This window comes from Euphorbia lathyris, chromosome 2, assembly GCF_963576675.1.
Source record: "Euphorbia lathyris chromosome 2, ddEupLath1.1, whole genome shotgun sequence".
Lineage (NCBI taxonomy): Eukaryota > Viridiplantae > Streptophyta > Magnoliopsida > Malpighiales > Euphorbiaceae > Euphorbia > Euphorbia lathyris.
In genome coordinates, this window is record NC_088911.1 from 104,060,423 (window position 1) to 104,087,360 (window position 26,938).

Here is a 26,938-nt window from a genome sequence, read left to right on the forward strand (position 1 = left end):
TGTAGTTCTTTTCTTACCTTTATGGATTCTATAATAAGGATAACTTATACATAGGTAAGGTTTTATTCCTTAATTTTCTTGTTGTACTTGATGTTTTCTTCTCTATGAAATAATGTATGCACTTTTATAAAAAAAAATTATACATCTTTTTGATTTATTTTATTTCAATTTCACCGGTTTGAGTGCATTTTGATTTTAATGATTGAAATAATTGATTTTAATTTCTATACAGTGGTTATATGTTGATTTATTAATATAGAATATATTGTTGTTTAAAGAAATTCACAAATTTAATTGATTTTCTAATTTCAACCAAAGAATTACAAATAGAATGAGAGAATATCAATTTGTTTTTTAAAAAATGACATAAGTAAATAGAGAAATTCATTTCTTTTTTCTTTATATCTCTTTTTTAATTACCCATGCACAAACCAAACAATCCCTTAATATATTAAAAAAGCATAAACACTTTATAATAATACTTTTTGCAATCAAAATAACTCATTATACTTTTTGCAATTAGCATTCGGGTAAGTAATTTCACCGAAATCCAGTTTAAATGACTTTAGGTGAAGAGCAATTAAAGAATCAGGGGTTCTTTTGTTATAAATTAAAGTTGTGGAGCTTTTTGTTATAAACTGGAAAGTTGAATGGCATTTGGTGTTATTAAACGTAGAATTTTATCATGATCGTATTCCAAACGACGACGGATAACAGGCACTGTTTTCCAATTTTTTTTGATGGTGTCTATTTTCCAATTTTTGAATAATTTTCTAATTTGAAATCCACCGCGCTCATGTCAGTCGAATCTCCGCCGTTGATGGAGAAACCCCGCATCTCGACCACCAGCGTCTGTCTCTTCTAACCACAGTGACAGACACCCACCCTCCATTTTCTCTTCGTCAAGAATTTTGTATTATTCTCTCTATAACTCAAGGGACTGAACCATAAATGACGGTGATTCTCTAAATCCGAATAAAGGAGGGAAAATGACAACGATGGAGAAGCTATTCGTCCAGATATTCGAGAGGAAGAAGAGGGTAATCGAGCAAGTCAAGCACCAGATCGATCTATTCGACCATCACCTTGCTTCTATTTGTCTTCTTGATGGAATTGCTCCTCCTTCCTGGCTCTTGTCTCCTTCTTTTCCTTCCATTTCCTCAGATTTAAATGGTATGTTCTCTCTCTATCTGCTTCTGTTTGTTCGAGGGATAAATACAAATGTATTGGCTTCGGAAATTGAATGCTGAGTCAAATGTTCTTGGTGTCCTTTGAGTTGATTAAATTCTCCGTCTCATTTGAAAGAGGGAACTCATACTTCTAATCTTATTTTTGTACTAGTCTATGAATTTTAGAATTGGGTTGAATTTGGCTTTGCAGAACAAAAGAGTATTCCGGTAGTCATCGAAACTGTATTTGGATGATAGGAGTTAATCTCATACTTAGAATTGATTTTTTTTTTTTTTTCTTTTTTTTTTTTTTTTTTTTATTGTCAAATCATTATTACTATTTTCCCAGATATTTTAGGCGCTGCGTAAAAAAAAGTAGAGAAGTGCATTTTCTATATTGGTTATTATACATTCTTCGATGTAAAAGCAAAGTTTCAACTGACTTTGGGTCTGTAATGCAAGAATGAAGCTGTACTCCTATGGTAAATTAGACTTGTTTTTTGAAGTGTTAGTTATTCAAGGTTTTGAGTTTGTGTTGCTGGTAATTAATGGTAGGAGTCCTTTGGCCGGTATTTGTTTTCCATTTTTATTTTAATTTAAATAAATGAAACCTAATTATTGCTGGTAAGAGTAATATGGGTATCATCTGAAGAGATGGATAATTAATTATATTAAGAAATTAATATGTTGCTTTTGCTTTGAAAGAATAATAGTATCTAGGTTTTCTGTTTCAACTTTCAACTAGTTGGCTATAGTCAAAGCTTCTAAATTTGTTCTCTGCAACTTGCTGTGTATCACAGAGATGAAAAGGGAGGAGCTTATATCAGGACTCTTACTTCAGCATTCTCAATCTGCGAATCCTAACTTCAGTAGTCATTACTCTGTATACCAAGAGCCCATTGTTACTGCTCGCAACGAGGGGTTACCAAATGCTTCATGCACAGAAGTTTATGCTTCAAATAACGACACAAATGCTGTTGATAGGTTGTCTGTTCTGCCTTCATTTCCCATTGATGACACTCAATGCAGCTTCAATGGTGTTCCTGAGCTAGATGGTAGTGTTACATCTCCTCCATATTGCGCAGATGCAAGGATATCAAGGTTGTCTGTTCTGCCTTCATTTCCCATTGATGACACTCAATGCAGCTTCAATGGTGTTCCTGAGCTAGATGGTAGTGTTAAATCTCCTCCATATTGCGCAGATGCAAGGATATCAGACAATTGTCAAGATCCTGCACAATCATTGGTAAAAATTCAAAGATCCAAGTCGAGGCAAAGAGCTTTAGAGCTTCGAAATAGTGCAAAAGCAAATAAACTGAAGTCATGTGAGGAAAATACTGCTGGCGCTCATACTAGTCAGAATGCACGGTCTAGGATTAATCCCTTACAATATGATCATTTTGATGAATTGATGTTGGTTAAACACGTTGATGCAAATAATGAAAATTTTGGAGAAAAATCAAAAAACATTGAATGTGCAGGGAAGGAAAAGAACTGTGACATTGACTATGACAGAACTATTAGATCTGGAAGTTGTAGCCAGCAAATAGGCTTTGTGAATGAGACTGGGAATGATGGTGACCTTTCTTATATTGGTAAGAAAGGTGGTCTCACTATGTCTTCAAATTTCCTATTGCCACCATCTGGTTGTGTCATTGGGTTATCGGAATCTTTTGATCCTTCTGCTCTTGCTAATTCAAGTAGTGGGGCAGAAGCAAACTTGGTTGATTGCAGGGGCAATAAGAAGAATAGCATTGTTTGCTATGCTAAAATGGCAGAATCTAGAACTTCTGTCACTCCAGCCAGCATTCAGAAGGAGCCTTTTGAAGCAGGTAACACTTGTGTTGCTGAAGTAGATGATGGAGATATAAAGTCTCTTGAAAAATCAGCAAAGCACACTAGTTCCAACAATGAGTTATTGGAGCCATCACCTGTCATCTCTAATAAAAGTTCTAAAGCAAGAAAAGCAAATAGAAGGGATAAAGGGATCAAGGAAAAGGATAGCAATATTTATGTTGCGAGAATTACAAGATCTAGAAGTTCTCACCAACACATTAACTGCATGAATGAATGCCTGGAGTTGGACAATTCTCACAGTAATGGCAAGGAAAATGGTGTTAGCAAAACAAAGCAGCTGTCAGATGATGCTCATGACTTAATGGAGTTGGTTAAGCCTTTAGATACTACATATGTAAGTGGTGAGGTGAGAGCTGTACTGAAGGACTGCGAGAAGGTTGATGCAGAAAACAGTGCTAGTGGCTGTAGAATAACAAGCTCTTCTTCTAGCAAGAAAATTAATGATTTTAATGAGTTCCCAAAAGTGGATATATCTTCTGGTACTGCAATGCACGGTGATGGAGTACTTCTGCAGTCTTTAGGTAGATCTTCACAACCACCTCAACGATCAAGTTTTGTGGAGGAAAGAGTTAACCTTCAGATTCCTTCCGGTATTCAACTGAATGTCCTGCCTCCTTCTGAAAGCATTATGGCTGCAAATGTAACTGATATATATTTTAATGGGATAGGGGAGACTTGTTCTGTCAACTCCAAATCCAAATCCAACTCAGATAGTGCTGGATGTGGGGTGGAACGTTCAGAATCAAGGCCACCCAGTGAATGTGCTATGGTGATGAAGGCCAAGCAACTTGATTTTGATGATGTAGAAGAGAGCAGCTTGTTTAAGTCTTTTAATCTGGAATTAGAGAATAAAGAAGAAGGTATAACAGAGAAACAACTTTCTCCCTTGTTGGATGATTCCCAAGAAAAGCCTTCCACATCTATTGAGATGCCATTGCAAAAGCAGCAGGAAGATTCTAGCAAACAAGAGAAAGTTAGAAAGGATTCATCTGAAGCTAATCTGAAGGATAATGCTGATTTGGTAGAAGAAAGATCCTTCAAATCTGCTGAGCAAGTAGTGGGCTCAGATGAATCAAGGCCAGGTATAACAGAGACACAAATTTCTCCCTTGTTGGATGATTCCCAAGAAAAGCCTTCCACATCTATTGAGATGCCATTGCAAAAACAGCAGGAAGATTCTAGCAAACAAGAGAAAGTTAGAAAGGATTCACCTGAAGCTAATCTGAAGGATTATGCTGGTTTGGTAGAAGAAAGAGCCTTCAATTCTGCTGCGCAAGTAGTGGACTCAGATGAATCAAGGCCACCCAGTGAATGTGCTATCGTTATGAAGGCCAAGCAACTTGATTTTGATAATGTAGAAGAGAGCAGCTTGTTTATGTCTTTTAAACTGGCATTAGAGAATAAACAAGACGGTATAACAGAGAAACGACTTTCTCCCTTGTGGAATGATTCCCAAGAAAAGCCTTCCATATCTATTGAGATGCCATTGCAAAAACAGCAGGAAGATTCTAGCAACCAAGAGAAAGTTAGAAAGGATTCATCTGAAGCTAATCTGAAGGATAATGCTGATTTGGTAGAAGAAAGATCCTTCAACTCTGCTCAGCAAGTAGTGGGCTCAGATGAATCAAGGTCACCCAGTGCTCTTGCTGTGAAGGCCACACAACTTGATTTTGATGATGTAGAAGAGAGCAGCATGTTTAAGTCTTTTAAACTGGCATTAGAGAATAAACAAGAAGCTGTGACGGAGAACCGACTTTCTCTCTTATTGAATGATTCCCAAGAAAAGCCTTCCATATATATTGAGATGCCACTGCAAAAACAGCAGGAAGATTCTAGCAAACAAGAGAAAGTTAGAAATGATTCACCTGAAGCTAATCTGAAGGATGTTGCTGATTTGGCAGAAGAAAGATCCTTCAACTCTGCTCAGCAAGTAGCGGGCACATTCATTTCTCGAAGTCAGAGTGCAGATTTTTTCTCTATGGGTTCCTGGCCTCAGCATAAGCGAATGAAAATAGGAAGTCAACTTACTATTTCCCTATCTCCAAGCTTGAAGATAAATCCATGTCAGCCATTTAATAAATATGATGTAAGTCTCATAAGTAAATCTGTGCAAGATAATCAGGACACTTTTTGAAATACTAATACTAAATACTTACATGTATTTCAGACGGGAGATGCAATACAATCAGATGCTATTACGAGTCCAGTTGATGATGCGGCTTGGAATGTGGAACACCAAAATATAGAAGAATCTGAAATTTCATTGTCTAAGCTGCATGGTCATGAGGTATTTCTTTTCCAAGTGCAGCTTTTGAAATTGTTTAGTTTGATTTATGTAAGGTCAGCAAATTTGCTTTTTGGTTATATAGATTTCAAAGGCTGATTAAAGATATATCACTTTTCAGATTTTTCATCCATTTAAGTTGCATGCTGTAGAATGTGATTACATTTTCAAAGTTCTCTCTCCATTTCTGCTAATAGAATTGTCGATCTAGGTGAATGATTAAAATGTTGAAGTTCAAACATCAACAGTTGTATGGCCCATGGGCAGGAAAAATTGCTGTCCATGTAAATTGCCTGGAGATAATCAAAATCACGACCTTTCTTTCTTATCTCTCTAAAGAGTGGTTTTTTCTCTAGAAGATTATAACTCAGTAGGATTTTGTTGTATATGATCAGACTTAAAGAGATATTAACTTCTCAGAATTAAGTTACTGGAGCAAATGCAAAAGTAAATCATAATGGATCACATTTTACTTTATTGGGCACATGATGAAAATAATTTTGATTAGAATTGAGCTTAGGTGGGTTCAATCTTGCGTGCAAATTTAAATTGGTTAAACTATACATGATTTCGAACATCTTTTCTTTAGTGGGAATTATTACTTAAAGCGGCATAATGTCTCACAGAGACAATAAAAGTTATTCTTGGGCCTTAGCTATTATTACATAAAGCTTTTGGGTCAAATGGTCTCTTGACATGTCTAATGAAAAATGTATGTTTAGGAACTAAATAGTAGTATGAAGGATGTGTCTGTTTTCTGTATTTGACAGGTAGCAATCAACTTGGAAGGGAAGAGTGGAGTTAATGCTTTGACTCCAATTCTTGAACAAGCAGTGCCTACTGTTGCAAGCTTGAAGAAACTAGAAGCTGGGTTTTCTCCAGGCTGTTTGCTGGACAAACCTGAAGTGGCAGATCCTAATAGCACTGTTTTTGATGTCACAAGGCAGCACACTGCTGAAGATAACCAAGTTTTGTTGCAAGATAGTTATACTGAAGACACCATTCAAGAAAGGAAATATCATTTTGGATGGAAGGACAGCCTCTCACATCTTTCATCCGGTTCTCCTCACAGCCTATCTCTGGTTGGAACTGATCAACATATGCCCGAGTATGAGGGTTTTTTTGTGGAATCAGATGCTAAACTTCCATGCACTATAAATGAAGGAATCGACTTTGACAAGCTGGATCTTCCACCTATTGCACTAAGCAGGGCACGTGTTCTGGACCAGTTCTGCAAATCCAGTAGTGTGTGCACACCACTTTCACATTCAACAGCATATGAATCGCATGAAGCACTAAACTTATATCATTCTATACCAAATGGACTTTTAGAGGGCATGGAACTGATGAACATGCTTAGTATGGATGGTGATGAGAGTAAGCTAATCAGTTCTAGTTACAGTTGCTTGAATGAGGGAGTGGACAATGACCTTCACTCTAGGTCCCAGTCAGTATCTTTGCTATTTTCAAATGCTCAATCTGCTTGGGACATTTCAAAACCTTGTATGTCCCCAGTTGGGAAGTTTTGGGATGGAATGCCACCAAAGTCTGGTAGTTCAGGGAAGCGGGTGAGTTCAATTCCAGAGCTTCCCTGCATCAGCGAAGAAAATGAGAATACGGATGGCATAGCTGATACATTGTTGGAAAGCATTTGTCCGCAAGTGGATATGAGCTTGGTCAAAAGAGATCCACTTGCTGACATAACTAGAAATTCAAATCCTCTAACATCAGTTTGTATAGCTGAGATACAAGATGATAGAAGTAGTATTGCTTCAGTGAACACAGAATTGGGCCTCACTGGCACTTGTGATAGAGGCAGGAAGAGGTTGAGAGACCACAATAAAAGAAGATTTACAAGTAAGGACAAGGAGAACCAGAACATATCACTTGGCGGAGATGGTGTTAAAAGAGGCAAAGGATCAGTTCATAGCAGATTTAGCAAGCCAAAGCTATCTGAAAAGGCTAGTTTAAGAAAAGGAGGACCCAGTCTGTTTGAGAAGGAGTCTAAACGTACCAACATTGTGTCAAATATTACTTCCTTTGTGCCACTTGTGCAACAAAAACAAGCTGCTGCAGCGATTACTGGTAACTTTCAAGTCTTTTTGTTTGCCTTCTTTTGTTTCCCCATAAATAATAATCTACCAAGAATGTTCTGCTTTCCTATTTTGTCTATGTTTAGGGTTGAGCTTAGAATTTTCTGAATTTCCAATTGTTATCATAAACCCTGCTTGAAGTTGGCGTTTGATTACAAGATTTAGTATCAGAAGTTGAAATTTATTCATGATTTTCCAAGGATTACTTTGGTTAATGGCCATGTGGGTCTACTTTCACAACCTTCACCATTTCAAAGTCTCAACGGTCAGCTTAATGCTTTATTGAGCTGAATATTCTTTTTTTCTGGTTTGCTTTTATTTGTTTGAAAGAGGTTACTTCATCTAGCCTATTGTTTATAGTGTTGACTCACGAAGGGCTTTGCTCAGACATTCAAAATAATGTAAGAGCAGAAAGCCAATCCAACAGAATTGTATGTTCAGGTTTTTTTAATAGTTATGTAAATTTTTTATGATGATGTAATACCGATGTTGCTTCTCAATAATCATTGTGGTTTCTAGACTATGATTTTGCTGACTTTCCTTTCCCCATGTTCGCTTTGGAAGGAATGTTACTTTAGTTCCTGTAGTTCAAAGAGTTAGTATGTGATCATTGTCAAAAAACCTGAGATCTAAAAGTTTAAGCTTGTAGGCAAGGGTTCGAACAATAGTGTTATTACACCTAGCACACCCTGCATGCCTTTTCGGCTTGAAGAATGTGCAAGCATATGGTCACTTCAGCTTGTGCTATTTTAATTAAGAAATGGGAGTTTAGTCTAAGAGGTTCTAATAGCTCATCAAGAAAACACTTAACCTAAAAGTTTAAGCTTCTAGATAGGGATTTCGAGAATAGTTTTATTATCTCCAATGGCTCAAACTTGTATCTTTCAATTTGAATGATCCAACTAGTAAAATTATCAGTTAAATTTAAATGGATCATGTTCACGTAACATGTTGAAGAACTTGAATGCAGCATTAGCATATTATTTGTTTAACAGCATGAATGGTGTATGATATTTGAATGTTCCCTTTTCTATGTTTCAATTGGTAATATAGATCTCTACCTTTCATATCCTCTTGTAGGAAAGAGGGACATTAAAGTGAAATCGCTAGAGGCTGCTGAGGCTGCAAAGCGTCTTGCAGAAAAGAAGGAGAATGAACGAAAGATGAGGAAGGAAGCCTTGAAAATTGAGCGGGCAAAGATGGAAGAAACAAATTTGAGACAGCTGGAGTTGGAGAAAAAGAAGAAAGAAGAAGAAAAGAAGAAAAAAGATGCTGATATGGCTGCAAAGAAAAGACAGAGGGAAGAAGAAGAAAGAAAAGAGAAAGTGAGAAAAAGAATGCGCACTGAAGAAGCAAAGAGAAACCATGTAGAGTATGAGAAAAAGTTGCAGATCGAGAAAGAAGAGAGAGAAGTTAAATTCCAAGCTACAGTATGATCCCTTGTGCACTTTTACCATATGAAGTTACTTTGAGTTCCTTTTCTTGTGATATTGTAATTATTTGAATGCCCATTTTAGGATGAAAGAGCATGCAATAGGAAGGAACCCAAAAAATATGAGAAAGCAAAAGTAGACAACAGTCTTCGAACTGTTCCTGGGACTAAGCCTCCAACTATCGAAGTTTCAACAATTGGCACCATAAATGCAAACATCAGTGTGGAAGACCATGAAGCCTTTTCTGGAGATAATTCAAAGGTAAAAGTATATAGAATCATCTTCATTAGAATATTAACTCTATTGTCTGTACATTTCATTTCTCAAGTTCAAAGTCTTTTCGTTTTTAAATTTTTGGTCGAGGATCATGTTAAAGTTGCAATTATCTAGTGCAACTTGGGCCACAAACAAACAATTTTGCTTCCTTCGCATATAGGAGTTGGTCATCTTGAGATTGTCCATGAGGAAGCTCGAGTAGAGAGTACTGATTCTTTTCTTAGGTGCAAGAATCTAGGGTTAGTCCTAATCACTAAATTGAAACAACTGCATAAGTCATTTTTGCTACTGAAATGGAAAGGATCCCATTCGAACAAGTTTCTATTTCAAAATGAAGTTTCTTAGAATTGGACAAATTAGTTTGATTAAAAAAGTAAAAATCATGCAAGAATCAACCCTTAATTGTGACAATTTTAGGAACATTACAGTGTGCATGGGATTCTTAGGTCCATTATATGATGGTGGAGTCTTCTTTTTGACTTGCTAGGAGACAGTTGTCATTGATTGATTATGTTACTTTTTCTGTTTTTGCTAATATATACTCATGTATGTGCTGCATAATGTAGGTAATGGGCTTCTTTGGGAAGCCAAGTGGGAATAACAGTTTAGTTTCCAATGTTAGTCAAGAACAATCGTATGACATATCTCCATATAAAGGTTCGGATGATGAAGATGAAGATGAAGACGAGAATATGCAAAACAACAAATATAAACCTTCATGGGCCAGGTTTGTGTCTCAAATTTCTCTTTATTCTAACATGATATTATCTCTTTGTTTATTTGATGTGTAAATATGCTAATTGCATATGCAGAAATGTAGGTCTATTATGGTGTTTCTTGATTAGTACCCCTATTGTTCATTAAACTAGTGTAGTTCGAGGGATAACAAAGGCTCTCCTCCTTTTCCTCCCAGCAATATAACATGCTAAAATAATAATTACTGTTATCTTTGAGACTAGAACCTATCTGCAAGGCTTAATGGACAACATCAATATTGTTTTTGCTTTCTACAGTAAAGATCATCTGGCACTGGTTGTTTCATCTCAGCAAAGAATAGATCCAGAGTCCATTTTCCCACCAGATAGCTTCTGTAGTATTTCTGAAGGTAATATTACCATATGTCATTGGCTTTTTATATGTCTATTGGGCTGCTATTTATTTGTGGACTGAAATATGATTACTCTTTGTAGTTCTCTTGCCCAGAAGGCTTCAGCAGATATAGCGAGCATGATGATGAAGTTGGACTAGTTCACATTTTTAGTGGACAGTTGAAGAGTTCATGCTCACTAAAGGTTTGATTCCCTATAATATTTGTTCCTTTTTCTTTTAAAGTGCATGCTGTTCTATATCTAGCAAGGATATCATGGAAGGCAATCAAGGCTTTTACTTTGAGACCCAAATGAAGGTCATTCCTTATGGATGCTAATGCCACCAAATTCTCATGATTGAGAATCATAATGCAGAAATAATAAAGGCTTAATACATAAAGTCAAGTCTCTCTGAACTTAGCTAAAAAAACGGCTCGTGAACTGTGAAGATGTCTCATTGGCATTGGCCCCTTGAACTTGCTTAAAATAACCTATTGACCCTTTAAACTTGCTTAAAATGACCTATTGACCCCTTAAACTTGCTTAAAGTGACCTATTGTCCTCTAAACTTGCTTAAGATGACCTATTGACCCTCTAAACTTGCTTAAATCTCCTCTTACCCTGACATGTAGCTGTTAGCGATTAATCATATCATTTGTTACTTCCATGCTTCCTTAAAAGATGGAAATGATTAAGTTTTTCTTTTTTCTTATTTGTTCTAACAGATAATGAACTATGGAGAACCATTTTGCCTAGTGGAGCAGGTGATTTCATTTTAGCACACCTAATAGCTAAAGATTGTAAATTTATAGTGGTGTACATACTTCCAATTTCATGCCTAGATTAGATCCTTAGCAAGCCGAGCAAACTTGAGAGGATGTTTCAGTGACCAACTGATGCACCTTCAGGTTTGGTTTATTAAGTAGCCGAAGCAACTTTGTGGACATTAAGTTGCCAGAACTGTATGATATTATATGTACCAAGTCTCTATTTTATATGAAGGGGAGATTCTCACCCATTCCATATATTTTCAAGTCTCCGTGATACGCCTTTTCAGAGCATTAAACAAGTACTGAATAGAGCACATTTTACTTTTTTGACCAAGTGTGCAACCTGAATACTTTCTACTGAATACTGTCGGAAATACTATCAGTTTAAATTTTTAGTTTAGTTGGTTCTATGACATGATATCAGGTCTTTTTAGACTAAACAATATGATGAAAACACATAGTTAAACTTTTAGTTCAATTGGTTCTACAACATGATATGAGGTCTTCTTAGACTAAACAATGTGATGAAAACACGAACTGCATGAGGGGGTGTATCATAGATTACTTAATTGGTGGAATTAAAAACACATGGTGAGATGGATCTGTGTTGTGAATGTTGCGTGAGGGGATATGTTATGGGGTACAACATTTCTAAACCCTAGAATTCTTCACTCTTCTCTATCCTCATAAGTTGCGCTAACTTATCCATCAAAGTGAGGCAGTTGGATCTCGATCCCACCTTTGATCTTTTTTTTTGTCTTATTGCAAGGCATTCTCACCTCAAATCGCGTCCCAAGAGATCCTCCATATGTTTTCTCATATCAAATTGGTGTCGTGAGTGGATCTTACATAATATTCATGGCTCACACCATAGATGATGTAATCCATGCTAGTTCTTCCTTTACCTTGATCCCCAACAATCACCTCTAAATCCTAAATTTCCGCAAGAACCCAAAACGCATTTGGACACTTACGAGAGGCCTATCCCATTCCAAGCCATAACCCATGAGTTATACCAGCACATGATATAGTTGTTGTTTGTCGTCAGACCAAAAAGCAAGATGTTCCCGTTAGCCATTGGGAGTGAGGGAGAATGTACCGTCTCCTGATGGAAGTCTTCCGGTGATGTGTAGAAAATAACTTTTATTTATCTTTATTCTTTACATTTATATACATTTAAGTAAAACCACACATTCATTTATTAATACATTCGTTACACCTATATTTATGAACTAACTCTTTTCTCTTATATCCCCGTTGTGAAATATGTACCCCATTATCCATATTCGAAACTTGTTTATGCTTTAAACTCATGAGCACACTCACTAATAAAAGAACTAAAACAACCAATAGGAAGTGTAACTTTTAAAGAGATAAAGGTGTTAAAATCAATCAATATATTTACAGGCCAAGAATATCTTTTTTAATAGCTGACCTAGTCGACTAATTTCCCGCTTGACCAAGTGGCGTACAAAACCAATATGGCTAAAAGAGTCCACTTTTGAGCACCAAATAAAAGGAAAGTTTTCTCTAAAACAACACGTCGAAACAAGTCAGGTAGTTCTGTTTAAACTATCAGTATTTTGGTCTACTAATAGGAAATCTTTTCACCAAAAACCAAATTTCTCTCACAACAGTGTTCTTATGAGAACAAGACCACCTCTAGCTTTTGAAGCCTTGAATGCTTCCGACATAGACTCAGAGCTTCATTTTATGGACCCCTTTTATATAGAGCTAGGATTGGAAAACTGAACTGACAATTAAAGACATTATTATATCAATACATCGCTCAAGATACCCTAATTAAAAGCCTTGTTAAAATTAAAAAAACAATTATTTCCTCTGAAACCGTGGCTGTAAGGACATGTGATGTTCATTCACAAAAATCTTTGTTAATTTGAAAGCTCCTGTCAAGAAAGCACACACTATCCCAGACCTTTCCATCTTCCCACATCTTCATTTTTGATCCAAACGCTCATGTCAAGGTAATAAGATTTACTCATGCTAATAGAATGAAGTGTTTTATTGCAGCCATTCACAATTGAAGTGTCCCTTACAATGCATGATCGAGCCCTCCGATCCTCTAGGAAATAAAAGCATTTGGAACGAGACTTCGATTCTAAGACCATGATAAGAAGAAGGCACAACCAAAGCCCTTAAGGGCAGTAGACCGAATGAGAGGGATGCCTGATAATAAGCAAATAATTGGATATACCATATGGACTAATCACACGTGTCAACTAAAAACAATGATGAAAGGTAACTGCCTGGATATGTGAGCCAATTAAATAGTCACACTAATCCTATTATTCCGAGATGGCCCCACCGGATGATAATGCTCCCACTATCCTTGTTACATGTGTCGCCAACATTAACTGAGCACATAAATTAGTACTTTCTAGGATTTGATCTAGAACCTTATAGATAGGAAATGAAGCAATAAATAGCAAAGATAGAATATTTCTAAACTCAATTTTTAGAATTCTGTTATTAGGAGTCCGTTTGTTTTGCTGTTAGAAAAAAATTGCTTTTAAATTTTTTTTGTTTTTATAAAAAAGTTCTTTTTCATTGAAAAGGTAAAATATGAAATCACTGACCAATCATTTAAAACTCTCGTTGAAATGACAAACATGAGTTTAAAAAAAAAAACATAACACCTCTAAATTTGTACACATTATTAAGGAGCGGAAAGGTAAGAAATTGTAAAAGCTGTTGACGGTGTTCAAAGTTGGGGTTTATCTGATTGATGAGTAAACACCAGTTGTGTTTATTGTTGACATCATCGTCCAAAATGTTTGGCAGGCGTTGGATTCTTCAAACCTTTATAATAGTGATAGATTGTGGTGGACATTACAATATTTTTCTTTATTCTTCTAACGGCTACTATCTGACGTCTTTTTTTTTTCTTTTTCTATTCTATACATAGTATGATATTCATACTTACTACTAGCTCGCTCTTCCAAGCTCTTCATATCTAATCGGAAATTTCAAAATTGAACCGTAAAATAACAAACCATCAGATTTAGTGCCACAAAAAGTATCTTTACTCTTTATTTTATTTAAATATCCTGCTCAACAGTCTTTAACTTTAACTCCATCTTCGAAGTTAAAATAATAAAAATAATAGCATCTCTAATAAATTTATTAGTATTCCATACAAATACGGATAGAAATAAGGATGAATATTAGGAATAAAAATAATAATAAAAAATTAAGATACTGATAAAATTAAAATAAAAAAAATTTACTATTCCATATTTAATACGTAGGATAGAAATAAAAATAGAAATAAAATAAAGTATTTTATTATGTTATTTTTATCTAAATTTAAACAGATTTATGTATTGTGGTGAAGCTCTTAGTCTAGTGGTTGAGAGTTTACCTATAGCTTGGAAGGTTCGAATCATATTCGGATCTGGTGGAGATTTTTCTTTCTTCTTTAATGTTTGTGCGCAAATTTTTAAAAAACATAAAAAAAACAGATTCATGTATTATTGTAATATCATTTTATAATGAAATTAATTAAATTTAATTTATCATTTTAATTTTAATTTGAAAAATACATGAAATACATACTAAATTTTCAAAATATTTTTTTGATATATTTAAAAGGTTAGATTAAATTTATTAATTTCATTCCACATTAATATTATAATAATATTATATGAATAAACTTAAATTTTAAAAGTTTAAAGATTAAAAATTTGAAATATATATACAAATTATTTTAATTCTTTTTATCTTTATCTCACCACCTATATCTTTTTTTTTAACTAGAAATGATAATTAGATAAATGAAGGACTTGCATCCGTAACAATAGTGTTCACAAGCCATTCTGGCACCACAGTTGAAAAGAAATCGCTAGCATTGGAACATGCCATCCTAGCTACCAAATGAGCTGTACTGTTTGCTAAGCGAGGAATAAAAACTAATTTAAATGATGGATTGTATCTTAGAACTATTCGACAGTCTTCTAAAATCATGCCAAATTCATAGATATCCTGTTTTCCAGAGTGAATAGAATCTACCACCAGTTTAGCATCAGATTCAAACTCAACAGCCGTATACCCCATATTGGCAAGCCAAATTAAACTCGTGCGAATTGCAAGAGCTTCAATGACCGTAGGTTCTTTGATACATGGAATGAAACTACTGCTACACAGTAAAAAAGTGCCCATTTCGTCTCTGATAACCGCTCCCATCCCACTGCTTCTTAGTTCTTTAAAAATTGCCCCGTCAATGTTGCATTTGACAAAGCCTAGATTAGGTGTGCTCCATCTCTTCACCATCGCATACTGTCTCAATCCGTTGTTGTCATCTGCAGGTAACGAGCCTGGATGCCTGGTGCTTGGCTCCGTCATCCTGGTACTTGCGGGTACGACCTTATTCTGATAAGCTCTCCAGTCCTGGGTCGCCTCCAAACTGATTCGCCAGCTAGTATCTACCGGCCACCATCTCATGTGCCAGAGGACTCTGTTTCGATGATCCCAAATCGCTTTAACTGCACAACATGTTCGAACTATCATATCCTGATTTGGGCCACATAATGAAAGCAAGAGCTAATCCGCAAAATTCATATTGTCCACATTCGGAGTAGGAACCCCTGCAATTCTCCAAATGTCACCTGCAAAACAGCAATCGATAAATAAGTGGTTATCCGTTTCCTCCTGCTCCACACACACTGGGCATTCGGTAGTAATAGGGACTCTTCTTTGGGCCAAACGAGCTCTAGTAGGTAGGCATCTTGAGCAAAGACGCCAGATAAACTGCTTAAGTTTAGGTGGAATCATCAACTTCTATAACCTCCTCCACCCTTCCCGAGCTCTACTATCTTCAACACCACCCATGCCAGTCAAGTAGCCTGAATGCACATTATATTGGCCATCTCTTGACCAATGCCAGATTTGCATATCCTCCCCTACATGATAAGGCAGAATAATGTCGTTAATAGCCTGCACCTCCGTATCACTAAAGCACCCCTGTAGCTTCTGCATGTCCCACCCTCTCCCATTTTCAAGAAGTAAGTCAGCCACTGTCAAATTCTCCAAACCAGGGACCAAAAAGGAATTTATGCAAAAACCCTCTAATTTTGGTACCCATGCATCCTCCCAGACTCTAATAGATTTGCCATTTTCCACTCTCCATCTAATTCCTTTTCTCAATATGCTAAGGCCTTCCCATATACTTCTCCAAACCATGCTAGGATTATTGCCTAATTTAGAGAGAAGTAAGTCATCCCTAAGAAAATATTTAGCTTTGAACATTCTACTTACTAAGGTATTTGGGAATTTTAGCAATTTCCATCCCTGTTTACCTAACATTGCCAGGTTAAACATATGTAAATCTTTCAAACCCATCCCTCCTGAATCTTTTGGCCTACACATTTTACCCCAATCAAACCAGTGTATGTTTTTTCTCCCTTCAGGTTTCGTTCCCCACCAAAAAGAATTCATTAATTTTTGCAGTTCATCACAAATAGATAAGGGTAAGAGGAACGTACTCATACAGAATGTTGGCAAGGCCTGGGCCACAGACTTGAGAAGTACTTCTTTCCCTGCCCGTGAAAGGAATTTAAGGCCCCATGCACCAAATTTCTTGCGCAATCTGTCAACTAGGAAGGTGAAGATTCTACGTTTCGAGCGACCGATGAGGGAAGGTAACCCTAGGTATCGGCCAGTATCAAGCGGGGTACACACTCCCAAAATCGATTTAGTCTCATATCTCACTTCTTCTGATGTATTTGAACTAAAGAAGATCCCTGATTTATTCAAATTTACTGCTTGCCCTGAAGCCACTTCATAATCAGACAAAATTTCCATTACCTTCCTAGCCTCCTCTGCAGTTGCCCCAAAGAACAAAAAGCTGTCATCAGCAAAAAAGAGATGTGTTACGGCCGGTGCCCTACTGCATATCCTACAACCAGAGATAAGCCCTTCAACTTCAGCTTTCCTTATTAATTTAGATAAGACTTCAGCGCATAGGATAAACAGATAGGGTGATAGAGGATCCCCCTGTCTCAGACCTCTTCCTGGTATGACTTGATCAGAGCAGTCTCCATTCACTGCCACCTTATATTTCACAGTTGTGATACATAACATCATCCAACCAATCCAGGTTTCGTGAAATCCCATCCGGGTCATAACTGCTTTCAGAAAATCCCAATCAACTCTATCATAGGCCTTGCTGATGTCAATTTTTAAGGCAACCTGACCATTCCTCCCTCTGTTCAGTCTTTTCATAAAGTGTATGCTCTCAAAAGCCACCTACACATTATCAATTATAGACCTGCCTGGAACAAAAGCAGATTGGGTTTCACCAATAATCCGAGGAAGGATCTTTTTCAATCGGTTGGCTAAGGCCTTTGCAATTATTTTATAAATGACATTGCATAGAGAGATAGGGCGAAAATCCTTTAGCATTTGAGGATTATCGATCTTGGGTATGAGGGTAATTGTAGTATCATTTACCCCTATAGGGAATTCACCCTCTTGAAGCCATTTTGCGCATGCTGCACCCACATCTACTCCCAATGTATCCCAAAAGGCTTGATAAAATCCAGGGTTAAGCCCATCAGGTCCAGGGGACTTGTTGGGACTCATAGAAAAAAGGGCCTGTTTAAATTCTTCCAATTCAAAAGGTGCAATAAGAAGTTCATTTGTCTGGGGATCAATGAGTGTATCAATTACCTGGACCGTATCTACCCTTGCCAGATTCGAAGCAGAGAAGACATTCTGAAAATATCTATGCGCAACATCCATTAAATCAGCCTGGTTTTCGATCACATTCCCATTCTCATCAATTAATGAGGCAATCTGATTCTTTTGTCTTCTTGCTTTGACATTAGCATGGAAGAAGTGTGTGTTTCTGTCTCCTTCAGTCAACCAAAACACCTTAGCCCTTTGTTTCCAGTAAGTCTCCTCAGTTTCCAAGATGTCATTAAGTTTCCTTTTGGCAAGGAAGTATGAGGCAATAGCCTCCCTATCACTGCTACCATGAAATCTTTCCATTTGAGTCCTCCATTTTCTGATCTGGCTTTTAAATCTCATGTTGAAACCCTTCCCCCACACTGCCATTTTCTGTACACATGACTCCAATTTATCTTGCACCGGTTTACCTCCCTGCCCTCTCCAGTGCCTTCTGACTAGAATCTGGAACTCCTGCTCTTTAAGCCAAGATTCCTCAAAAAAGAATCTATCACCTCTATGTCTTCTCCTCTCCCTCTTCAGTTGAAGAAAAAGTGGAAGATGATCCGAATACCCTGTCATGCAAGATTTGAGATGATAATTTGCAAATCTGTTCAGCCAATCCGCTGAAGCAAAGCCCCTGTCAAGCTTTTCTCTCACCCACATCTCAGTACCCCTACCCCTTTCCTAAGTAAACGGATCACCACTCAGCTCCAGCTCACACAAACCACACTCCTCAACTACTTTGGCAAATTCCTGCATTAGCAGGTACGGGTAACTAGCTCCCCCATCCTTTTCAGAGGTGTTAAGTGTTGAAACACCTTTCCACAAGATTTTGATTTGACAAAATTAATTAAGTGAAAGTAAATATTCTACAACACACTAAGTTTAAATGCTTTGATTTAGTGTTACTAATGTGTTTGTTCAATGTTGAGTTTATAATTTATCATAAGACATAAAGATCATAAGGCTCAAGCCCTATATGGAAATCAAGGCCCAAGTCAAACAAGCCAAAGACCACTCAGCCCGCGTATCCCCAAAATGTCGCCGTTGAAGTGATGAAACGCATGCTGAGTAAAGAAGGATCGAGAAGATCCACGTAGACAACTTCGGTATGAAGCTGCTGAGCTGTCTCGACAAAACGTGCAAGACAGCTGCTGACCATAAGACAGCTTCCAGACAAAGTATTTCCCCATTTAGTAAAGTTCAGAAGACACAACAAGCTGTCTGGTTGACGTTACCCAAAATGGTGGAACATACTGACACACTGACCGAAGAACAGAAGACGCTGGAATCTGATTGGCTAAAGAGAACTGCTGGCAGACTCAGTGAAAGCGACTTGTAGCCGTTTCCCTCCAACGGTTATTTCGAAATTCGAAAGAACCAGAAGCTCTCATAGCTCTCTATAAATAGAGCATTCAGAATCCACATTCTTTAGAGAACTTTGAGCAAAAGCCGTTACGCTGACCAAACGTATATAAAAGTTCTCCATCAAAAGCAAAGAAAAATTCTTACACTACAAAGTCTATTCATTTGTGTAAAAGTCTAGAGTGATTGTTTTTCAATCATGTAAGGTGTTCTAGCAATTGTTGTTTAGGACAAAATCTTTATCATTTCTAGAAGTAGAAAGGAGAGGCTGAGTACTCGGTTTTAAGTACTCAGCGGAGAGATTAGGATTGAGTAGAAGTATAGAGGAAGGTACTCTTGTCATACTCAATTGCTGATATTGTAAAAGGTTTGAGGCTCTACCTTTAAAGAGCTCAGTAGAGGATTTGAAATCTCGGAAGTGTTCCGGGGACAGGACGTAGGCTTAGAAGAAGCCGAACCTGGATAAATCTGCTGAGTGAAGTTTTCTTAAACCTTAACTCCTTATTTATATTGCTTGCTTAAAACAAACTAAAACTGACCAAGTAAAAGAGGTCAAGCTGAGTTGTGCGCTATAAACGAGCAGGTTCAGGAATAGACTCTAAGTGCTATTTCCTGACCTAAGCAACGAAGCTGTCCTAGTCACTAGTTGACTAAGCCAGTGTCTTGCTGAGTGTTAAGTGCCGCTGTTTTATAAACTTTTCTTAAAGAAAAGAAATCTGCCCAAATTATTTTAAAAAGGTAAAATAGTTCCTAACCCCCCCTTGGAACTATATTTGCAACCTTACAAGGGACCAACAAGTGGTATCAGAGCCTAAAAGCTCATTACTAAAGGTCTAACAACCTTGAGTTGATCCATACCATGGGCGAAAACAGCACTCGGTTTCTCCCTGGAAACCAGACAACTCAGATATTACCTGAGGGGCTGTCCATTACCAGGCCTCCCCTATTCTTCGGGTCAAACTTTACCTTTTGGAAGAATAGGATGAAAAACTTCATTCAAGCTACAAACATGAGTGCCTGGCTATCTATAGTCCAAGGCCCGTTTGTACCTGTGAAAGTTGTTGCTGGCCAGTCAGTTGTTAAAGCTGAGGTTGAATGGACAGAGGATGATCTTAAGAAGCTTCAAAACCATGCTTCGGCTATCAATATGCTTCACTGTGCGCTCGATGCTGCAGAATATAACAAAATCTCAGGTTGTGAGTCGGCACAAGAGATCTGGAAAAAGCTGGAAGTCACCTACGAGGGAACAAACAAAGTAAAAGAATCCAAGGTGAATCAGCAGATGAGACTGTACGAGCTGTTCGAGATGAACAATGATGAGGGCATTTCAGTCATGAACGCAAGGTTCACCAACATCATTAATGAGCTCAAGAGACTTGGGAAAATCTTCACTGAGGAAGAACAAGTCAAAAAGATACTCAGGAGTCTTCCAAAAGACTGGCAAGCAAAGAAGACAGCAGTTGAGGAAGCTCAGGATTTAACCACCTACAAATATGACGAACTCATCGGTTCATTGCTGACCCATGAGATATCAATGAAGAACTTTGAGGTGAAGGAAAAATCTGATGACAAGAAGCAGAATTCACTTGTCATGAAGGCTGACTCCACTGACGGGAGTTCAACTGATGATGAGGAGATTGCTATGTTCACAAGAAAGATGAAGAGGCTGTTCAGGAAGAACGACAAATATTCCAAAAAGCCTTACAAAAAGTTTGATAAGTATAAGGCTGACTCAAGCGACAGCAAATACAGAAAGGACAGCTCAAAGCCCATTACATGCTTTGAGTGCCACCAAGATGGCCATATTAAGTCAAACTGCCCCACGCTGAGGAAAGACAAGAAAAGTGGGAAGAAGGCAATGGTGGCTACTTGGAGTGACAGTGATGAATCTTCATCAACAGAAACTGAGGCCACCGAGTCAGCGAAGATATGCTTCATGGCTGACGAACTTGCTGAGCCATGCATTTCTGAGCATGCTGACCAATCTGATAAGTCAGACAATGAAGAGCAATCCAATGAGGTAATCTTACTCTCTCAACTCAGAAATGAAATGGGTAATGCCCTGAGTGATCTTTACACACTTGTCAAAAAGTGTAACAAAAAGATTAAAACACTCAGCCGGCGCTGTGATGAGGTGGAAGAGGTCAAACTGAGTGACCTCAGATACCTTCTTCAAGACAACTCAGTTTTGTATGAAAATATGAAAACCATTCATGAGTCTGTCGTTGAAGTCCAGTTAGTTTCCAAGAAACTGAGGAAGGATGTCACAACCATTCAGAACCAACTAAAGGTTCCAAACAAAAATAATTTTCCTCTGAGAACTAAGTATCAAGGTACTCAGTACCAAGGTACTCAGCAGAGACGAAATCCCTAGCGAAGAGTCCAGTGTGACTTTTGTGGGAAGTTAGGACACACCACTAAGGTGTGCTGGCACGCTCAGCACTGGGGTGCTGACAAGTCAGTAAAGAGTCCTAAACAGAAAGTCAGTTGTGACTTCTGTGGAAAAAGTGGCCACACTATTAATGTATGTCGCCACAAAATAAAATATGATGCTTTACCTGTTGAACCTAACAAGTCAGGACCCAAAAAGAATTGGGTACCTAAAGGAAACTGATTACAATGCAGGTAAGCCTGAGATGTGCCGAGAAGTCAAAAATGTGGTATATTGACAGCGCATGCTCAAGGCATATGACGGGTGATGAAACTCAATTCATCACGTTCGAACGTAAACGAGGAGGAAGCGTAAGTTTTGGAGACAACAAAAACGGTAAAATAGTAGGATCAGGCACCGTTGGAGGTAATCCCACTATTGAATCTGTCTCCCTAGTCAGCGGACTCAAATATAACTTACTCAGCGTAGCTCAGCTATGTGATAATGGAAGAAAAGTTATATTTGACGAAACTGGATGTAAAATATATGAGGGAAAATCAAATGAGTTAATTTTAACTGCCCCTCGGATAGACAATGTCTTTATGCTAAACCTCGAAAAGAAGTTTTCAAAAACTGTATGCTTAGTCACAAAGGAAGAAAATTCCTGGCTATGGCACAGGAGACTTGGTCATGTAAGCATGGACCTCCTGGCCAAATTAGCAAGAAAGCAATTGGTTGAGGGACTGCCTGAACTTAAATTTCAAAAAGATCAATTATGCCATGCCTGCCAAGCTGGAAAACAAACCAAGCAATCTTTTCAAAGTAAAAACATTGTCTCAACTAAGCGTCCGTTAGAAATGCTACACTTGGATCTCTTTGGTCCAGTCCAGCCGCTGAGTCTGGGTGGAAGAAGGTTTTCCTTGGTTATTGTAGATGATTTCTCTCGGTACACATGGGTTATCCTACTGACCAGTAAGGATGAGACCTTTGAGACATTTTCAAACTTGGTTAGAAAAATTGAAAATGAGAAAGACCTAAAATTAGCTCATATCCGTAGTGATAATGGTGGAGAATTCAAGAACCAGAAGTTTGTTGACTTCTGTGAAGCCAGCGGCATTGACCACAATTTCTCTGCTCCTAGAACGCCTCAGCAAAATGGGGTTGTTGAAAGGAAGAACAGAACTCTGGTTGAGATTGCTAGGACAATGCTGGATGAGCATAGGCTTCCAAAGTATTTTTGGGGAGAAGCTGTCAACACAGCATGCTATATTCTGAATAGGGCTTTAGTTAGACCTATACTTAAGAAAACCCCATATGAACTTTGGAAAGGACGAAAGCCCAACATTGGATACTTTCGTGCCTTTGGCTGTAGGTGTTTTATTTTAAATACCAAAGATAGCTTAGCCAAATTTGATTCAAAAGCTGATGAGGCTATCTTTCTAGGCTACTCAACAAACAGTAAAGCATACAGAGTTTTTAATAAGAGAACTCAAGCATTAGAAGAATCTATACATGTGCAATTCGATGAAACTAACCCTGCAGGAAGATACCAGCCGCTGACAGAAGATGAACCAAACTCAGCACCTGCTGATCAAGAACCAGCCACTGAGTCCTTCATAAAACGGCTGACCAAAAGTAAGAGTGAACCTAAAATTACTTTCACTGACCCATCTACTTCTGCAGAGAATGTTGAAACACAGATAGATCAAGACACAAGTCTACCAAAGGAGATAAGAGTCCCAAGAGGGCATTCAGAAAATGCAATTCTTGACTCAGCTGGAAATACGCTGATGATAAGAAATCAACTAAGGAAATATCTCGGCAATGTAGCTTTTGTCTCAGTACTTGAGCCGAAGAACTTTGCCGAAGCTGAGGATGACGAATTCTGGATGAATGCCATGCAAGAGGAACTCAATCAGTTCAGGAGGAATAATGTATGGGAGTTAGTGCCACATCCTAGGAGCCAAAAGATCATTGGAACAAGATGGGTCTTCAGGAACAACCTAGATGAGCAAGGAAACGTAGTCAGAAACAAGGCAAGACTTGTAGCTCAGGGCTACAGTCAGCAAGAAGGTATAGACTACGGTGAGACCTTTGCCCCAGTGGCAAGGCTAGAAGCTATTAGGATTTTATGTGCATATGCATCTTACATGAACTTTAAACTGTTTCAAATGGATATCAAAAGTGCCTTTCTTAATGGAGTAATAGACGAGGAGGTCTATGTAAATCAGCCTCCAGGGTTTGAGGATTCTAAGTTCCCAAACCACGTTTACAAACTCAAAAAGGCTCTGTATGGACTCAAGCAAGCACCACGTGCTTGGTATGAGAGGCTGACCAACTTTTTACTGACTAGAGGTTACGTCAGGGGTCAAGCTGATACAACCTTATTCATTAAGAGAAAGGGTAAAGATACCCTGCTGGCACAAATATATGTAGATGATATTATATTCGGTGCTACTAATGAATCTATGTGCAAGGAATTTAGCAAACAAATGCAGACTGAATTCGAAATGTCAATGATGGGAGAACTCAACTTCTTCCTCGGACTTCAAATTAAGCAAGGAAAGAATGGCATATTCATAAGTCAAGCTAAATATGCCAAGGAGATATTGAAGAAATATGAACTAGAACATTGTAAGCCAATATCCACTCCTATGGGCACTGACACTGTCCTTTGTGCCGATGAAAATGGTAAGTCAGTAGACAGCAAGTTATACCGAGGTATGATTGGCTCTTTACTTTACTTAACAGCAAGTAGACCGGACATTCAGTTCTCAGTATGTTATTGTGCTAGATATCAAGCTAACCCTAAGGAATCCCATTACATAGCTGTAAAAAGGATCCTTAGATATTTGCAAAGCTCAGTAAATGCAGGTCTGTGGTATCCAAATACTCATGACTTTACACTCATCGGATACACTGACGCTGACTATGGACGAGACAAGCTGGAAAGAAAAAGCACCTCTGGAGGATGCCAATTCCTAGGAAGCTGTCTTGTATCTTGGTTCAGCAAGAAGCAGGCGTCAGTAGCCCTGTCCACAACTGAAGCTGAGTACATTGCTGCTGGAAGCTGTGTTGCTCAGGTCCTTTGGATTAAGCAATAGCTTGAAGATTATGGTGTTCAAACAAAGACAATTGAAGTCAAATGCGACAACAAAAGTGCAATTGACCTCTCAAAGAACCCAGTTCAACACAGCAGGATGAAACATGTCAGCATAAGACATCACTTCATCAAAGATCATGTACTCAAGAAAGAAATCAAGCTGACTTATGTGCCAACAGACGAGCAACTTGCTGATATCTTTACAAAGCCTCTAGCACGAGAGCAATTTAGCATACTGAGAGAAGCAATTGGTATGTTTAATCCTCTTCAGTAAATTTATGTGCATAAATGATTATTGAATGCTGAATGAATTACATGCTGAATGATTTATTGTTTGCTGAGTATGTCATTGAAACTGACTGAATATACAATACTGAGTAATCTTGCACACTGAGTAAATTAGTTTTCGAACTTGAACTAAAAACCATCCTTAAAGAATGCACTGACTACTTAGAATATGAAACGTTTATATCAACAAACGCTAAGTAAAAGCACTTATTAGCATTTAATGTCACTACACGCGAAGTGACACCTGTACTGCGCATGCGCCGAATAACGTCTTAATAGTGTCATAAGTGTCAGGGTTTCTGCCGATTGGACAACCCAGAGCAAAACTGGATAAAATTCAAACGGAACCCTAAACCATAAAATCTATAAATAGTAAATACTAACCCACTACCCTCGTCACATATACATTGAACCCTAAGAAAGCTTCTAAATTTTCCAAAGAGCTTCAAAACTTCAAAAATGTCTTATAACGAAAGTTATTTCTCTCCAACTCTCAAATCCTCTGACCAGGCTGGTCCTTCAACTAGCCTAATGAGAAAAATGATCAAAGTACACTCTTGGGCCAAGAATCAAGAGGTACTAAGGAGTCGATTCTTCCATCCTGATTTCATCTCTTCAGAGACTCCATTCTGTGAATGGATCAAAAACAACAAATGGACAGGTCTCTTCTCTCTTTCCGGTCAAACCTATCCCACAATGGTGAGAGAGTTCTACTCCAACCTGCATGTTGATGCAGATGACTCTGACTACCTAGAGACCACAGTCAAGGGTCAAAAGATAGTGATAACCCCTGAATATCTAGCCACATTGCTAGAGATACCAAATACAGGGATTCAGTTCAGGACAACAAAGGAGCCGATACCAAAAGCCATCGCAGAAAAGATGAAGGGGTTCTGTAAACCTAGAAACTACAAGGGAGAAGTACCCAGCACCTGCATGGGCAAAAATCAGAAGATGGCCCACTTCTTGCTGACCAACTTTATCTTCCCTAAACTCAGCTCTCCCTCATCTGCCTCTAACTTTGAACAGTGTTTCATCTGGCATATGCTGACCAGCACTCCATTCAATCTACCTGTATTTCTGGTAGGAGCCTTTCAACGAAGTGGAAGGAAGCTCCAATTAGGTTCTCTCATCACCCGGATAATACAAGACCAGAACATAGAAACTGTTGATGAAATAAGTTCAACAGGAACTGCTATCACAGCACGTCTGCTGAATGGACTATCACATAGCCAACCCCTGAAAGGGTATGATGAGAATGAAACCTCTGAGGAGGAGGATCCTATGGCTGAGGGTGAGCAACCCATTGGAGAAATGGAAAATCTGACAAACCTGGATGCCATTATAGATGATGTTATGGCTGAAGCTGCACACACTGCTGATGGTACAGAACCAATCAATGAACCTCCAACTGAGAATCCTTCTACTATGCCATCTGAGGTTGCTGAAGCTGAGAAGAAGAAGAAAAAGGGAGCATGCTCGAAGGATATTCATACTGTCCCGAGAAAGATAAGGCTGATGGAAAGAAACAAGAGGAAAGCTGATCAGGACCTAGCTGAGTCAGCTGAGAAGAAACTGAGAACAGATGAAGAACCTGTTCTTGAAGGCCATGCTGCTCCAGAAGGGTCTCCATAAAATCAAGCCTCTGTTCCTCCAAGAGAGAAACAAGCCAAGACCCCTGCAAGTCCAAAAGAAGCTCCACTTCCACCTCAAGCTCAAAGCGACTCAGCACCTGCGGTCAACACGCCTTGTAGTCCTGTCACTACACAAGGCACTCAGTGTGAGCCCACTCCTGCCAAATATGCACATCTAGGTGCCACTGAGTCAGTACGGCGTGTCATCGCCTCAGCTAACACTCTGCTTCAAGAACAAGCCCATCCTCCACCAACTCATGCTCAGTCCTCTCATCCACCTGTCACTCACCATATTCTGCGTGAAATCCATGATTTGATCAATCACTTCTCCTCTGTCCAGCCGCAGCCACCACCACATGCTCAACTGACCAAAATGACCGAACTCATACTGACTATGGTCAGTCACATGAATTCCTTGGAGGGTCAAATACGTGTGCTGCAGGATCAGGCCAATTCTCCTGCCCCTACCGTTGATTTGCCTACTGCTGATGCTAGCAAAACGGGGGAGAAAAGTGGCAAC

General features: G+C 38.4%; 1 protein-coding gene across 1 annotated transcript; it reads left to right on the top strand.

Moving 5' to 3' along the window:
- Window positions 1-784: 784 nt before the first annotated feature.
- On the top strand, window positions 785-11,245 carry LOC136219259 (uncharacterized). Its single transcript, XM_066006592.1, has 10 exons — window positions 785-1,173; window positions 1,970-5,112; window positions 5,194-5,313; window positions 6,081-7,395; window positions 8,484-8,833; window positions 8,921-9,097; window positions 9,679-9,839; window positions 10,126-10,217; window positions 10,303-10,404; window positions 10,926-11,245. The coding sequence occupies exons 1-9, from the start codon at window positions 990-992 to the stop codon at window positions 10,332-10,334; spliced, it is 5,574 nt and encodes a 1,857-aa protein (XP_065862664.1). The 5' UTR covers window positions 785-989; the 3' UTR covers window positions 10,335-10,404; window positions 10,926-11,245.
- The last annotated feature ends 15,693 nt before the right edge of the window (window positions 11,246-26,938 follow it).